General features: G+C 40.9%; 1 protein-coding gene across 1 annotated transcript; it reads left to right on the forward strand.

The window, feature by feature from the left end:
* The first annotated feature begins 5,409 nt into the window (after nucleotides 1–5,409).
* On the forward strand, nucleotides 5,410–13,448 carry TMEM70 (transmembrane protein 70). The gene is made up of 3 exons (XM_070802712.1): nucleotides 5,410–5,712; nucleotides 7,014–7,119; nucleotides 12,589–13,448. The coding sequence occupies exons 1-3, from the start codon at nucleotides 5,410–5,412 to the stop codon at nucleotides 13,044–13,046; spliced, it is 867 nt and encodes a 288-aa protein (XP_070658813.1). The 3' UTR covers nucleotides 13,047–13,448.
* The last annotated feature ends 4,169 nt before the right edge of the window (nucleotides 13,449–17,617 follow it).

Here is a 17,617-nt window from a genome sequence, read left to right on the forward strand (position 1 = left end):
TTCACCCCGTCGCCTGTCTCCCCCCCAGGCAATCATTCACAGAAACTACGGCCACCAGTACCCACTTCTGACACCATCTTTGTCATTGCACGCCCCCTCTGCCTCTCCTTCCTCTGCTCTCTCTCCCGCTGTCTCCTCGGCGCACCATCTCCCCACTCCTCCCATCTGCCTATCCTTTTTACAGATCTTACCTCCACTTAAGATGGGGTTCTATCCTGAGAACTCATGGGAAGTTGACAATATCAGTGGAAAATGCACTGGATAAACGTAACCTATTCAACACAGTTTAGCCTACTTATATCCAACCTGCAGTTGGGCAGAGATCATCAAATACAAAGCTTATTTTACAATAGAGTGTTGATTATCTCAGGTAGTTTATTGATTACTGTACTGAAAGTTAAAAACAGAATGATTGTAAATATATAGGTGGTTTACCCTCCTGATTGGGTAAGTGATTAGAAGCTTCAAAACCGAGGAGAGAGTATTATACTGCATCTTTCATACTGCATATAGCCCAGGAAAAGATTAAATAAGATTCCAAATTGTGTACGGTTTCTTCTGAATCTTACAGCTTTTTCACCATCATAAAGTCAATTATAAATTGAACTATCATAAGTCAGAGCCGCCTTTATCTGCTTTCCTGTGGTGAAATTTAGGCACCCTTCCAGGAAGAGTGAAACAGCTAAATAAAGTTCGCCCTCTGTTTACCGGACTGAAGCATGAAAAGAATGTAGGGCCAAGACTCTCACCATTGCAAGTTGCTCAACTAGGACTGTTGTGTAATGATGTCCACAAAAGGAAAACACAGGCGACCCAGAGTTTGTTGACCTAATTAGTGACTTTTGCCTGAAAGACACTTTTACTTCATTTGGCAGATTAAAAAGTGTTGCAAAAGCAATACCGGACAGACTGTTGGAGGTTAATTTTTCCCAGCCTTTGCAAAAATAATTAAGGTTTTTTGGTTATAAATGGCACCCCACTCCAGTACTTTTGCCTGGAAAATCTCATGGATGGAGGAGCCTGGTAGGCTGCAGTCCATGGGGTCGCTAAGAGTCAGACACGACTGAGTGACTTCACTTTCATTTTTCACTTTCATGCATTGGAGAAGGAAATGGCAACCCACTCCAGTGTTCTTGCCTGGAGAATCCCAGGGTTGGGGGAGCCTTGGTGGGCTGCTGTCTATGGGGTTACACAGAGTCGGACCCGATTGAAGCGACTTAGCAGCAGCAGCAGCAGCTCAGAGGAGAGGCAATGGGCTAAGAAGAGGAGGCTGTGGGCTCATTTTCGACTGAACTTTTCCTCCTTTACTTCAGGAGTGTTGTTTTCTCCCCTTAAAACTTCCCTTTCCTCATTGCCTTTGTTAGTTGCCTAGAGAATGATAGAATTTTTCAGGTGAGGATGCTGAGGCTAACTAATGCCAGATTTAGGGCTAAAATCTAGTCAAGGATTGTTTTTTAAAAATGCAAAATTTACTTAGGGCATTATTTATTATGTAAATAATAATTTATTATTTACATATAGTAAATGTATAATACATGGTTATAAAAATGTAGAAATTGCAGATACATTTGGTGTTTTAATATACTTTTACGTAGACTATATTTACATGTATTTACATGGTTCTTTATACTATTTATTTTCCTACTTAACAAACCTCAATAACCCACACTTTTGTAACCCAAATCTCCACAACATCATTTTTAATGTCTATAGAATTACATTGTCTAAATGTACCGTGAGTCACTTAAGTACTTCCTTAAATGTTGGACATTGACCTTATTTTCATTTTTAAGTCACTTTATGTAATGCTGTATTCAGGATCTGTAGAAATCTTTGACCATGTTTCCGTTTCTTTAGAATATGAACATTTTAAAAGTTCTTGATTATCTACTGACAAATTCTTTTGCTAAAAGACTCTCCTGGTTTAACTTCCAACCCACTATAAAGAAGTATTTAGGGTTCTTATCAAATACTGGCTTTACCAAAAATTTTCTTTTCTTTTTTCCATCACACAATTCTGTCCTTAAGCTTAAATTAAAGGAGGGGAAAAGGCGTGGTGGATGGGAAGGAAAGACAGCTAAAAACCCAACAAAAATTACATGTAATAATGGTGGCCATACATTCTACAAGGGATACCCATTTTCAATTTTTCCATGAGCCTCCATCTTAAAACCCTCTCAGATGGTATGAATGGGGAAATCAAGGATTATTTTGTAAACAGCCTTAGTATCATTCTAAAATCCCACTCAAGTAGTATATATTTAAAAAACATCTCTGAACTACTAGAACTGGGAAATCTTTAACCATGAATAATAGTTTCATATAATTCTATAGCACAAAAATTTCAGAATATGATCTCATTTCAGCTATTTAGAAACTCTGAGCAGACCAAGTAGTATTTCCATTTGCCCACAGTTTCTGTAGGAAGAAACTAAGCTTAACAGAAGATAAAAATTCAGGTTCTCTTAATATATTGTTGAAGTAATCATACAAAGAGGCATTAGACTGAGATGGCTCTGATGTCTTGGTAGATTAATGAGCAACCCCATATTCAATCCTGTGAATACCTCAAAAGTAGGAACAACCAATCAAAAACATCCAATGAGATTTTTCTCAAATAATGCAACAGCATAAGCTATAACAATCAAATAATTTCCTTGCTTTGCATGTGCATCATCTTCTAGCTCCTGTCAGTGGAGTGCTCATGACTGTTTCAAGTTTGATGTACGATTGGAATAAAGTTTTGCTCAAATAAACTCTCAAATTTTAGCGTGCCTCAGTTTATCTTTTTAAAGCTATTAAAACTATTAAAAAACACTATGTGAACAGCAAGTTTAAATATGTATCAGTACAAGAATGGCTAATTGATGTTTGTAATATGCACTACACTAAAGAATATTTTGGTTTTTTTTTTTTTTTTTTTGGTCTCAGGTGATCTGGAATCTTAGTTCCCCAACTGGGGATAGAACTGGCAGTCCTTGCATTGGAAGCACAGAGTCTTAACCACTGGACCCCCCAGGAGAGTCAAGAGACGTTAAAAGGTAAGCAGAAGATAAAGAAAATAAAGTTACAATAGCCAAGCCATGGAAACGACATGTCAAGAATACAGGAGTGGGTTGCCATTTCCTTCTCCAGGGGATCTTCCCAACCCTAGGATGGAAAACACATCTCTTGCATTGCAGGCAGATTTTTTACCACTGAGCCGCCTGGGAAGTCCACAAAGGAATATTACTCATTCATAAAAAAAGAACAAAATAATGCCATTTGCAGCATCATGGATAGAACTAGAGAGTATCATACTAAGTGAAGTGAGCCAGAAAGAGAAAGACAAATACCATATGGTATCATTTATGTGCAATCAAATATATGGCACCAATGAACATATCTATAAAACACGCTCAGACAAAACTACTATATTTAGAATGAATAAATAACAAAGTTCTACTGTATAGCACAGGGAACTATACCCAGTCTCCTGGGATAAACCAGAAGGGAAAAGAATATGAAAAAGAATGTATATATGTGTATAATGGAGTCACTTTGCTGTACGGCAAATTAGCACAACACTGTAAATTGGCTATACTTCAGTAAACGAAACAAAAAAGAAAGTGAAATTATCCATAAAGAGATAGTATTATTTTATCCTTCTAGATACCCAGAAAAAGGTAGACAGGATTTGGAGTTGTGAAGGTGGTACTAGTTTAGACTATTAGTTTGTTCCTCTCTTATGCAAATAACATTTTGAGTAAAACATATGGTTCTGAAATAAACAAAAGAGCGTATTGACTAGTTGGATGCTCATCTCTCGATACTCAGCTGAACCTGAACCTCTGGGCCTTCTCAGGCTAAATTAATCATTCTGCATCTTGGGCTTCTGTAATATTTCATAAATTGGTATATTTCAATTATAATAAAACATTATATTTCAACTTATTTTTTAGGGTTGCCTTCACTATGTGTTAGGGGAAGCATACTGGCTGAAACTGCCCACCCTGGCCAGGCACTATAGTAACCATTTGTGTGAGCTGTTTTATGACACGAGGTCCTGGTAAGGAACGTGGAACTAACAAGCCACCACGACCAGAAGAGTTGGGGAAAAGTCAGGAGACACCACATGTCTGACCACTTCCCAGAGTCCTTCTTCCTGGCATCCATCTTCCTTGAGCAATGCCTGAGCCACCAGGAAGGACCTTGAGTCAGAATGATTGGCCAAAGACAACCTGGAAATTTATCCTATCACCTTAAAACCCCAGACTGTGAGCCACATGGCAGAGCAGTTCTGGGTTTCCTTACCCTACTGCTCTCCACCCAGATGCCCCTACCCAATCATCTTTTGCTTTCCCAGTTCATGCGTGTCCTCGGGCAATTCATTTCAGTGTTAGACAAGCGCCCTCTCTCCTAACTTGGAAGGGATTCTACTTCCTGCAACATAAAGCGCTGTGGATTCCCAGTTTTATTCAGTATCTTTATAGCCTCAGCTTCTGAGTTAGTCCTGGCAATAGGCAAGGCACTCAATACCTCTTTAACAAATAATAAACTATCCGGTACACGAATAAGAATGATTTCAGAAAACAAATTTGACAAGTATCAACAATGAGCAAATTCTACTTATCTTCTACCAACTCATTGGTTGGATCAAATTACCATTCATTTTTGTGCAAACGTGTAATGTATTATTCCTCTGTGCCAATAGATTAGAAACATTTTCCATAAAGAAAATGTTTAAGGGAGCCTAGAAAATGACACCCAGGAGAATGAAACATTTAACTCGGGCTTCCAGGATTTGTCCTTTGAGCATGGCTCTCCCCTCTATCCTTCCACACTGTTATAAAGAGGCCAAGACTCTAGCCTGCCTGGCATCTCCGTCCACGCCTAGAGAATCCCAGGGACAGAGAAACCTGGCAGGTTACAGCCCATGGGGTCGCAAAGAGTCGGACACGACTAAGCGACCAACACACACACACACACTCCCTTCAGTTCTTCCACACTGTTATAAAGACACACACACACACACACACACACACACACACACACACACACACACACACACACACACACACACACACACACACACACACACACTCCCTTCAGTTCTTCCACAGTTATAAAGACACACACACACACACACACACACACACACTCCCTTCAGTTCTTCCACAGTTATAAAGACACACACACACACACACACACACACACTCCCTTCAGTTCTTCCACACTGTTATAAAGAACCCCACACTCCGACAAGGGGAAGCAGCATGGAAGCTGGGCGTGTGCTGGTCCCCGCAGCAACGGTCTGATCCGGTGCAGAGCTCAGCGCGGAGGGAACGCGCGAGGTTGGGCACGTTGCAGGCGTGCCGAATGTTCTGCGCACGCGCCGGCGGCCAACCCTGCCGGTGGGCCTTCTGGGGGATGCGCCTGCGCGGTTCATTCCAGCCGGGACTGGTGAGAAGCCGCGGTTTAGGGTGTCGCGGTGCCGCCGCAGTGCGGTCGCCTTTCCTGGTTGGGTGTGGGATGCTGTTTCTGGCGTTGGGCGGCCCGTGGGCGGCCGGACTGCGGCTCAGCGGGAAGAGGACAGCGCTGTGGGCTTCCAGCGCGCTCCGAGACCCCAGGGCGGCTGTCTCGAGGGCGGCCTCCTGCAGAGGCTCCTCAGGGCGCGTCGGGGGCACGGGGCTGTCGGCTGCCGCGCCTGTTCTGCGTCGGGTGCGAGCCCAGGTCGGCGGATAGAGGGCTTCGGACCCGTGTGAGGGCGGGGAGGGGGGCGGGTGGTGGAAGTAGCATCCGGCCTGGGGAGCCCGGCTTCCCCGCAGCTTCTCCCCTACTGCCCCGCGGCTCCTGTACGGAAGGAGCCCAGTCCCAGGCTGGCGGGAATAGTATGTTTGGGCCTCGGGACCAGGCCGGTGCATCCCGGGGTTCACAGCACCCGCGGATCCAAGTGCCCCTTGGAAAGTGATTATTTTCTGGGCGGTTCCAGTCACTTTACAGATGGTTGCAAATCCAGCGAGGACTCAGTTTTTTCTGTCCTTGAGCCTTTTCTGTCCTTGAGCGCAAGCTTGTAAGAACTAATCTTCAAGGAAGTTAGATGTGCCACGTGGAGATGGAACTGAAAAAACTCGGAGAACCTCTGAGTTTTTTCAATTTTTTATTAGGTGGCCCTATTTTTAGGAGTTACTATGCTCCCTGGCAGGGGGTGGGGGGTGGGGGGTGGGGAGGGCGGGCGGGAAACGGGATAAAGACGTTAATCCTTCTTATTTTAATCTGAATAAATTGTCTCCTAATCCTGCCCTGTAAAATATTAGGATTAGCAAACATGCCGAAACTTGGAAAGCCAGTGCGGGAATTGAAATCTAATTAAATTTCAGCCTAAAGGAATTAGGCATGCCTTTTACATCTTCAAGAGGGTGTGTAGTGAAAGTCATTTTCAGAGGTTCTGGGAACTCTTGTTCCTGTGAAATTTGATGTAGGAGTTCAAGTGGAAATTTTTCCTTATAAGGAACAAGGAATGGATATAAAGAGTTTGGGGAAAGAATATATATATATATATATTAATAATAGCTGTGGTATAAATATTTTAGAAGTATTAAAAACTACCTGGGCTTTATAAACACTGAATCTGCAGTGTTTTGCTTAAATAAAGTGATGTGTGTTTTTTTTTAAACAAAAACTAATGTATTTAAATCTTTGCAATTGAGTGATAGTGACATGCAATAGAAGAAACTACTCCACTAACTTTTTACTTGTTTACGGTCACACTTTATCTAACAAGCTTCTAGCTGGCATGCAAACGTAGGTCTTTAAACTCCCAATTCAGTGTCTACTTGTGAGTGGGATTAAGGAAAGCCTTTCTGTTACTCAATTTGAGTTCTTTAGCTCTAGATTATTTGGAAGAATTCCTTAAATCACCCCATATGAGACATTCTCTTTATTATATTTTTCAAAATAAACTTAAAAAAATTTAAAAGTTGGTCTAAAATGCAATTTATTATGCACTCACATCATGGTCTCTCTTTCAATAGATACCTGTTTGTTGGGAAAGAGGTGTTCGATGTTCACATACACAGCTTGACAAATCAGAAGATGGAAGGCTGATTTATACTGGGAATTTGGCCCGAACAGTATTTGGTGGGTAATCATAAATGAGGGTACTTCCTTTTTTCAACCTTTTGAATATAAAAAAGGTTCTGAGCATATGATACTTACTATTTTTATTGTTGTTTAGTTGCTAAGTCCTGTCTGACTCTCTTAAGACCCCATGGACTGTTGCCTGCCTGGCTCACTGTCCATGGGGTTTCACAGGCAAGAATACTGGAGTGGGTTGCCAGTGTTTCAGGGGATCTTCTTGACTCAGGGATCAAACCTATGTCTCTTGCATCTCCTGCATTGGCAGGCGGATTCTTTATCCCTGAGCCACCACCTCAGTTGCAAGACAGAGGAAAGGTTATAAGATTTAATAAAGGATTTGGAGGTTGAGACCTTTGCATTTTTAGGAAATTTAAATTTTTATTTATCTATTCATTTATTTATTTGGCTGCCTCAGGATCTTTGTTGTGTCATGTGGGATCTTTTCTTGCATTTGGTCTCAGTAGTTGCAGCAGGCCCCCTGCAATTGCATCTACAGTCCCCTTAGTTGCCCTCCCTGCATGTGGGATTGTAGTTCCCCACTGCGGATTGAACCTGAATCTCCTACATTGCAGGGCAGATTCTTAACCACGGGACCACCAGGAAAGTCCCTTTAGGAGGCTTTTAAAAGGTTTTTGAAGACTCTTACGACTTTGTGGTCTTATGACTGAGCACAAAGATTCATCCTTTGGTCACCTCTCAGGATGTTTAGCAACAAAACGTATATTTATATAATGTTTGAATATTCAGAGAAGCAAATATGAATGAATACTTAGTAGTTATTTTGGGTGAGTAGACATTTACTCTATAGAGTAATTATGATTCAAAGATATATTAAGTCTACATTTTTTAGATCTTAGAATTTTCAGCAAATGTATTTACTTAGTGACTTTTGCACATGGTAGGTAGGGAGTTATGGAGTAGGAAAAGACAGTGTATTAAATAACTACAAATTTAAAGTTGTTTTGTCTCCTTAGGTCATAATTCAGTATGTAGTATGGGATAATTTAGAAACGAAGAATGTAGGTATGTGGTTTGTTCAGGTTTCTGAGGTGGTATTTCATTTCAATAATCCTTATATAAAAAAGTATAACCTGAAATATTTGGAGGATTACCTTACAGCCACAAGATTTCAGTGCCCCATTGACATGTGTGTTTTTGATCATGTTGATGTTACTTGGTTGTCTGAAATTTAACCTGAAAATCTGTAAGTTCCCAAGTGTGTGTGACATTAAAATTGAGTATATTTAAAATACAACTTCAGCTAATTTAAAACTTTTTGGGAATAAAGACTGATTATAGTCACTGTTGGGAGGAGTTGTTGAAGAATCAGTTTTGGATGGTAGTAATTTCTTCAGAAGTTACAACATGAGTTGGTCTTTGAGCCTGTGTCAATCTCTGGATTGAGCCTTGGATACCTGGATTGATGCCCTTGAGATGTGTCAACTGTGACCCCCATGATACCCTTCTTTATGAACACAGACACCATTCATTCAAATGAAGGGAAGGTTTATCCATTTATTTCATGTCCCCGCTTGACTCAGTTCTGAACTGAAGAGAATATAAATACGAATTAATTTTAGTGTGTGTGCTAAGTTGATTCAGTCATGTCTGACTCTTTGCAACCCTATGGACTATAGCCTGCCAGGCTTCTCTGTCCATGAAATTCTCCAGGCAAGAATACTCGAGGGGGATGCCATGCTCTCCTTCAGGGTATCTTCCTGATCCAGGGATCGAACCCACATCTCTTATGTCTCCTACATTGGCAGGCAGGATCTTTATTACTAGCACCACCTAGGAAGCCTCCTAATTTTAGTATGGTTATAATACAATATTTGTGGAGCAGCAAAATTTTGCATGGTATTCAAAGTTCTAGAATTGTAGCAGAATTTGATGTTTGAGTTCCTTCCATATTAAAATAGAAAGTCATTATATATGCTTATCAGGAATTAATAATTTTTCTGTGTAAAACTGAGTGAGAGGCATTGACATAGAGGTACCATTCCTGGAAATTCTTTAAACTACCAAATTGGATCCTACTGTAAAGACATTTGAGGGGACTTTGAGTTGGCAGTTCTTGTTAATTCAGCAACAAAAATTACTGATGTCATTGTATTCTCATTTTAAGATGAGTAGAATTTGAACATAAAGAGGTGTGAAAGCGGGACATCCCATGCATGGAAGTCGTATGAGCAAAGGCATCAGGATGGGAAAACCCAGAATATGTTTAGAAATAGCAATTACTTCAACCTGAGCAACTGATGCTTGGCTTCCCTGATGGCTCGGTAGGTAAAGAATTTGCCTGCAATGCAGGAGATGCAGGTTTGATCTCTGGATCAGGAAGATCCCCTGGAGAAGGAAATGGCAACCCACTCCAGTATTCTTGCTTGGAGAATCCCATAGACAGAGAAGCCTGGTGGACTACAGTCCATGAGGTTGGAAGAGTTCGACACAACTTAGTGGCTAAACCACAACCACCACCAGGCATAATAAAGTATATGTATGTATTAGTTTCCTAGGGCTTTTAAAATTCATTTTCACACACTTCGTGGCTTAAAACGGCAAAAATTTATTCTCGCAGTTTTGAAGGCCAGAAGTCTGAAATCACAGTGTTGGCATGTACATGCTCTGAAGGCGCTAGGGAAGAACTCTTCTTTGTCTCTTGCAGCTTCTGATGGCTCGCAGCCATCCTTTGTGTTCCTTGGCTTGTAGTTGCATAACTTCAGTCTCTGCCTGCTACTTCACAAGGCCTTCTCTGTGTCTCTGCTTGTCCTGTTCTGCCCTGTTAAGGACACTCACATTGGATGTAGGGTCCACCCTAATCCAGGATGATTTCATCTCAACTTTTAATTGTCTGCAAAGACCCTGTCTCCAAATAAGGTCACATTCTGGGGTTCTGGGTGGATGTGAATTTGAGGGATACCACTCATACTACTATAGTGTGAAAAGAATAATGGGGAAACAAGAGGTGGTTTTTCTGCAGAAGACAGCTTCAGATCAGATCAGATCAGATCAGTCACTCAGTCGTGTCCGACTCTTTGCAACCCCATGAATTGCAGCACGCCTGGCCTCCCTGTCCATCACCAACTCCCGGAGTTCACTCAGACTCACGTCCATCGAGTCAGTGATGCCATCCAGCCATCTCGTCCTCTGTCGTCCCCTTCTCCTCCTGCCCCCAATCCCTCCCAGCATCAGAGTCTTTTCCAATGAGTCAACTCTTCGCATGAGGTGGCCAAAGTACTGGAGTTTCAGCTTCAGCATCAGTCCTTCCAAAGAACACCCAGGGCTGATCTCCTTCAGAATGGACTGGTTGGATCTCCTTGCAGTCCAAGGGACTCTCAAGAGTCTGGTCCCCATTAAATCCCATTTGTACCAATGTCATGACAACTACTTGTGAGAAGAAGAAATTATTTTTAGATTACTGGTACAAACAAGAAGCCTTCAACCAGCAGTGATGTATGAGAGTGACTGTTGTGTTACAGCCTCATCAACATGTATGGTATCAGATTTTTTTGTTTTTGCCAATTTGGGGGAAAAGTAATATCTCACTGTGGTTTTAATCACATGTTTCTTATGTTAGAAGTTTAGCATCATTTAATCTTTTGCAATCTTCCCTGCTGGCTCGGATGGGAAAGAATCTGCCTTCAGTGCAGGAGACCTAGGTTCTATCCCTGGGTTGGGAAGATCCCTTTGAGAAGGGCATGGCAACCCACTCCAGTATTCTTGCCTGGGGAATTCCATGGACAGAGGATCTTGGTGGGCTATAGTCCATGGGGTCGCAAAGAGTCAGACATGACTGAGCGTCAACTAAAACACACACACACACAATCTGTTTAAAGGCCATGTGCATTTTTTGTTTCATTGAACTTACTCATTTGTTTATTGGGTTGTTGATCTTTTTCTTCTCATATACTGGCAACCTTTTATATCTTGGGTATGTTAATCCTTTGTGATACAAGTTTGTAGTATTTTTCTCATTCATTTCTTTATTTTGTTTATGGTATTTATGTCTGTGTACATTTTAAAAACGTGATCAGATTTATCAACTTTCCTCTTGATTGCCTCTGTATTTTAAGTCATAATTAGAAAAGTTTTTCTGTTCTCAGATTATAAGGCCTTCACAGGTATATAAGGCCTTCACAGGGCTTCTTATAGCTTTCTTATTTTATACACCTAGATCTCTGGATTATTTGGAATTTTCCAGGTATATGATATGAGGGATCAATTGAATTTTATTTTTTTCTGTGTGGCTATCCAGTTGCCCCAGCACCACTAGTTTTAAATTATATCTTTACACTAAATTTCCATACGCAGTGAGGTTTCTAGATTTTGTGCTTTTGTTCCATTGATCTGTTCAGTACTGAGCCTATACAACACTATTTTAATGTTTTAGTATCTAACTCTCCCTCTCTTTTTTGCTTCCTTTGTTGTTCCAAATTAACTTTATAATCAGCTCATCTAGGATTTCAGCTTGTCCATTTTCCAAACAGATGGTGTTCAATCATGTTAAAATTATACATTCAAAGTAAGAAAAATTTCATTTTAAGTTATTTATTTACTGTGGTAAAGTAAACATAATGTAAAAGTTACCATTTTGACCATTTTTAAATATATAGTTCAGAAGTCAGTGATTTAAAAAAAATCTTTCTAAGTAAAAATATGTCACTATTTTAACTTGAGTGTTTTTCCTTGATAAGGAAATTTTACCTCTCCCACACGTTTCTTAACCACCAGTGGGGAGTTTTTGTTTTTAAATTTGCTATTTTAATGTTGGGCACTTAGCCTGATAAAGTTAGGCCTGTATTTGAGCATTTTGTTTTAGATCTGTGGAAGTACTTGTTAACGGAGCATTTTATTTGATTATCTGCTGACTGGAGTAAGTTTTATAGTATTCATAAGGATTTTTGAGTAATATTAAATCTTTAATTGGGTAGTGCATTTTAATAGCCAACAGACTCGACCCTAGAGTCAGATTGTCTGGGTTTGAATCCCAACACCACTATTTGGTGAGGCTTCCCTAGTGGCTCAGACGATAAAGAGTCTGCCTGCAATGCTGGGTCAGGAAGATCCCCTGGTAAAGGGAATGGCTACCTACTCCAGTGTTTTTCCCTGGAGAATTCCATAGACAGAGGAGCCTGGTGGGCTATAGTCAGTCCATGGGGTCGAAAAGAGTTGGACATGACTGGTGACTTTACATTTTCACATAGCTATTTGGTAGCTTTGTGACATTGAGCAAGTGCCTGATATTTTCTCATCTTTTAAATGGGAGTGGTGATGATGATAATTATACATTTATCTTACAGGAATTTTTTGTAGATTTCATGAATAAAATATGCAGAGTGCTTAAAATAAAGCCTGGAATATAATAAGCACTATATTGGTGTTTTGGTTTTGTTGTTTTGGTAATGATATGGTAGGAAGAAAGAAGAATTAATGGGATGGTATTAATCCTCTCCTATTTTCTTTCTTTAGGTGTGAAGTGTTTTTCTTACTCTACAAGTCTGATCAGCCTTGCGTTTCTACCATACATTTTTGCACAAAATAATGTTATATTTGGAAGTCTCCCTTTGCAAATCTTATTTTATGGCACCATAGGAAGCTTTACAGTGATCACTCCAGCACTGCTTCACTTTCTTACAAAAGGCTATGTCATTCGCTTGTACCATGAGGCCAGAACAGACACTTACAAAGCCATTACTTACAGTGTTGTACTTTCGGAAAAAAGTACAGTATTTCACCAGAATGATGTGAAGATTCCAAACAGCACGCATGTGTTTACTACGTTTTATGCTAAAACGAAATCATTGTTAGTTAATCCAGCACTCTTTCCAAACCCTGAAGACTATAACCATTTAATGGGTTATGACAAACCATTCACTTTTGATCTGGAAGAAGCCAGTGAAAAGAAACAGCTTAAAGAAGAGAAATGAGTCTGCTTTTTGTCATGCCACATGGCATGTGAGATTTTAGTTCTGCTACCAGGGACCGAACTGATGCCCCCTGCATTGGAAGGGTGAAGTTTTAACCTCTGGACTGCTGGAAAAGTCTTGAGTTTGTTATTTTTATGTTTGTGCTTAAACGTGATTTGTGTTCCAGTGTACGATAATTGCCTTTATGTTTGATTTTGTTAGTGACTGATTGTTAAATAATTTAAGTTGTATCAGAACTTTTAATTCAGAGACTTGTGTTCCTTTATAATAAAAAAAGTTATGTTTGAAAAAGAAAACATGTAACATTCTACCATTTTGTTTAAAAGGGTGTGAAATACATGTATATGCTGATGTATGCATGGTTAATTTTATATAATAAATGAGTCTCACCTGGGAATTGGGTATCAGAAGCATGTGGGAAAGTTATTTTTCCTTTGTGTATGAACTTTTCTAAGGATATAGATACTACCTTTTCCCACAGTAGAAACTCTAAAAATTCACACGTTATAGAAAGCAAGTGTTAATCTGCTTCCTTTGGCTCTGAATACAGGTTTTTGCCTATCTTCTCTGACATGGCTGCCCATTTTAAAGATTGTATACAGTAGAGTGTGGTTAGCTTGAAGGCAAGTGGTTACCTGAGGAGTTTGTCTTCAGTGGTTCTGCTTGTCTCTCCACATGTACTCTCCTTTGGTACACTCTATCACACATAGGGAAAATCCTATCTACTTTGGTACGATCGTATCCATACAGATGGATAGTACCTTTTATAAAATAGCAGTCTTCATGCTAACTTACCACGTATTGGCATTTTAAGATTTTTACCTCTAATTGTAGAAAGTTGGTTCTTGTGAAGGATTTTCAGCCAGGAACAAATGGCCTCACATCGTTATTTAGATTGGTAATGCTGATTATGTGCCTAGAATGCATTGGGTACTGGGCAAGTTGCCAGAGTCACAGTTAGGAACAAAACACCCAGTCTGTATAAAGCTGTGTAATAGCCATCACCTGCCATGATGGTTAATCTAATCTTTATGGCTTAACTGTGTATGAGAGGGAGGTGAACACTGAGTCTACAGAGCTACCCAAGGCCTCCTATCACCTGCTACAATAGTAAATCTAATTTTTATGATTTCCTTCTGTGTGAGGGAAGTGCATGGAGAAGCAGTAGGAGCATCACTGCTGCTGCTGCTGCTGCTAAGTCGCTTCAGTCATGTCAGGAGCATCACTAGTTCTTGGAAAGATGAAGTGTCAAGTTGTTAGAAGGTTACAGGAGACAGCTTAAGGTAGCAAAGTGCTCTTTCTGAGATTTAGAGCCTGCCCTCTGCTAGTATCAGCCAGCCTGTGGTCCTAGTAGAGGGCGGGCTGTATTCTCAGAGATGAACAGGCTGCCACCACCTCTGGCCTCTGCTTGGACTTCTCTGCCTGCCTGCCCTTCTGTCCTCTGTCACCTAGGTATACATGTGTTGCTGTCTTAACAATTAATGTGGTTTATATCTTTCTGTAAAAAGGTATTCCATAGTCAAATACTCATTATCAAACATTAGATACATAGAAGAAAACAGCACTGTTAACATTTTAAAGTTTTCTCTTGAGGGTCACTTTTTTCATAATTTGTTTTGAGTACATCATACCTGTTTCTTTAAATGTCCTGTATGCTGCTGCTGCTGTTGCTAAGTCGCTTCAGTCGTGTCCGACTCTGTGCGACCCCATGGACGGCAGCCCACCAGGCTCCCCCATCCCTGGGATTCTCCAGGCAAGAACACTGGAGTGGGTTGCCATTTCCTTCTCCAGTGCAGGAAAGTGAAAAGTGAAAGTGAAGTCGCTCAGTTGTGTCCGACTCTTTGTGACCCCGTGGACTGCAGCCTACCAGGCTCCTCCGTCCATGGGATTTTCCAGGCAAGGGTGCTGGAGTGGGGTGCCATTGCCTTCTCCGAAATGTCCTGTATACGTGCAGTCATTTTGTCTCCTGTGTAGTGGAGTGAAAAAACTTATTTTTGTTAGTATCAGAATAATTCCTCAGAGGACAGCATGGTTGCTTAAAAGACTGCATGAGAAAGATGTCTTCTCAAGGGCACGATTTGGACTGAGACCAAGCTTAGAAAAGGATCAGCATATGTAGGATACCATGATGATTCATCAGTGAAATAAGTCTGCAGAAGCAACTCAGGCCAAGATAAGGGGAAAATACATGCACATCCCTCCATGCCACTCTACTACCCTCCCCCGGCAGAGTAATGCTGGAAAGATTGAGACCCTGATGAATCTCCTACAATCTATGGGAAGGATATTGAGTAAGGTTTATTTGAGTCTCAGAAGACAAGGTGATTCCTTTGAACATCTGGGTTACATCAGATAGCATACCCTTGACAGTAAAATGTAATCCTTCCCCTCGGTATATTAATAATTACATCACGTTGAAAGATAATAGCAAAAGTAACAAAATGGTCATTAGTTATGAATGACTCGTTTGTTAAAATTGTATTAGGATTTTTTCAGAAAAAGGATGGTTATCCAGATTCAGCAATTACCAATTTGTGGTCAGTATTGTTTCCTCTAGACCTCCTGCCCTCTACTTTTATTTGGGAGCAAGTTGCAGACATCATAGCATTTCTTTCTTAAATATTTAATTTTGTAATTCTACAAGTGAAAGTGTTGGTCACTCAGTTGTGTCGGACTCTTTGTGACCCCATGGGCTATAGCCCATCAGGCTCCTCTGTCCATGGGATTGCCCAGGCAGAATACTGGAGTGAGTTGCCATTTGATTCTCCAGGGGATCTTCCTGACCAGGGATTGAACCCAGGTCTCCTGCATTGTAGGCAGATTCTTTACTGTCTGAACCACCAGGGAAGCCCCTTATCTACAAGATAAGGACTTAAATAGCAATACCATTATACCTAAGCTGTCCCTAATCCCAAAGTTATCAAATATCCAGTCTACCAATTTCCAATTGTTTCATAATTTCCCCCCTCTGTTTGGATTAAGATCTAAGTAAAGTTCTCACCTTATTTACACCTACTTTTGAAATGTCTTTTAAGACTCCTAATCCGTGGGCCCTTCTATTTCTTTCACTTTGTTTTTAAGCTGTGCCACGTGGCTTGTGGGATCTTAGTTCCTCAAAAAGGAGTCAAACCAGGACGGCCAGCAACGGAAGTGAGGAATCCTGACCACTGGACCAGCAGGGAATATCTTCTTTTTTTCTTCCCCTTGCACGTCATCTGTTGAATAAACTGAGTTTTTCGTCCTATACATGTTTTCACAGTCTAGATTTTTTTATTATATTCCCAAGGTGTAGTTAATATTTCTCTGTCTACTGTATTTGCTATAAATTGGTAGTTGGACTTTAGGCTTCATTAGACTGAGGTTTGATTAGTTAGACAAGAACTAATTCATAGCTGATGTTTGTATTAATTATCTATTGTTGTATAACAAATTGCCCCTAAAATGTGGTTTAAAACAAACACAACTGCACAGTGTCTGTTGGTTGGGTATTTGGAAATGACTCAGCTGAGTGGGTATGGCTCAGGTTCTCTCATGGGGTTGCAGTGAAGATATCAGCTGATGCTCCTGTCATCTGAAGAACTGCTTCCAAGGTGGCTCACATATGTGACTGACACATTTTTTTGTTGTTTAGTTGCTTAGTCCTGTCCGACTCTTTTCGATCCTATGAAGGGCAGCACGCCAGATTTCCCTGTCCTTCACTATCTCCTGGAGCTTGCTCAAACTCATGTCCACTGAGTCAATAATGCCATCCAACCGTCTCATCCTCTGTTGCCCCTTGTCCTCCTACCCTCAGTCTTTCCTAGCATTAGGGTCTTTTCCCATGAGTCAGCTCTTGGCATCAGGTGGCCCAAATATTGGAGCTTCAGCTTCAGCATCAGCCCTTCCAATGAATATTCAGGGTTGATTTCCTTTAGGAGTGACTAGTTGGATCTCCTTGTTGTCCAAGGGACTCTCAAGAGTTTTCTCCAGCACTACAATTCGAAAGCATCAATTCTTCGGTACTCAGCCTTCTTTATGGTTCAACTCTCACATCTATACATGGTGCTGGCCTTTTGGGAGGAGATCTGGTTTCCTACTGCATGGATCTCTCTTTAGAGCTACTGTTTGAGTGAAGTCACTCAGTCGTGTTCGACTCTTTGCAACCCCGTGGACTGTAGCCCGCCAGGCTTCTCTGTCCATGGGATTCTCCAGGCAAGAATACTGGAGTGGGTTACCATTTCCTTCTCCAGGGTATCTTCCCAACCCAAGGATCGAACCTGGGTCTCCTGCATTGCAGGCAGACGCTTTATCCTCTGAGCCACCAGGGAAGCCCATAGAGCTACTGTTTGCCCCAGAGCAATTGATCCAGGAGAACAAGGTAGAGGCTTTTATGATCTATTTTGGAAGTTGCACTTTATCATTGTGCAATATTTTCTTATTTACTCAGTCACCCTTATTCATTGTTGGAGGGGACTACACAAGAATTTGCATACCAAGAAGTAAGGATATTTGGGGGCTGTATTAGAGATTGGCTACCACCCTGTTCATCCATTGAGAGGTATACGATGTGTTCTTATCTCTCTTTGTGATAT

The sequence above is a fragment of the Bos indicus genome, chromosome 14 (genome assembly GCF_029378745.1).
Source record: "Bos indicus isolate NIAB-ARS_2022 breed Sahiwal x Tharparkar chromosome 14, NIAB-ARS_B.indTharparkar_mat_pri_1.0, whole genome shotgun sequence".
In the NCBI taxonomy this organism is placed as follows: Eukaryota; Metazoa; Chordata; class Mammalia; order Artiodactyla; family Bovidae; genus Bos; species Bos indicus.

Coding starts and splice junctions, on each gene's coding strand:
- TMEM70 (XM_070802712.1), top strand. CDS start 5,410: ATGCGCCTGCGCGGTTCATTCCAGCCGGGACTGGTGAGAAGCCGCGGT. Junction 5,713..7,013: donor TGCGTCGGGTGCGAGCCCAG/GTCGGCGGATAG, acceptor CTCTTTCAATAG/ATACCTGTTTGTTGGGAAAG. Junction 7,120..12,588: donor TTTGGCCCGAACAGTATTTG/GTGGGTAATCAT, acceptor TTCTTTCTTTAG/GTGTGAAGTGTTTTTCTTAC.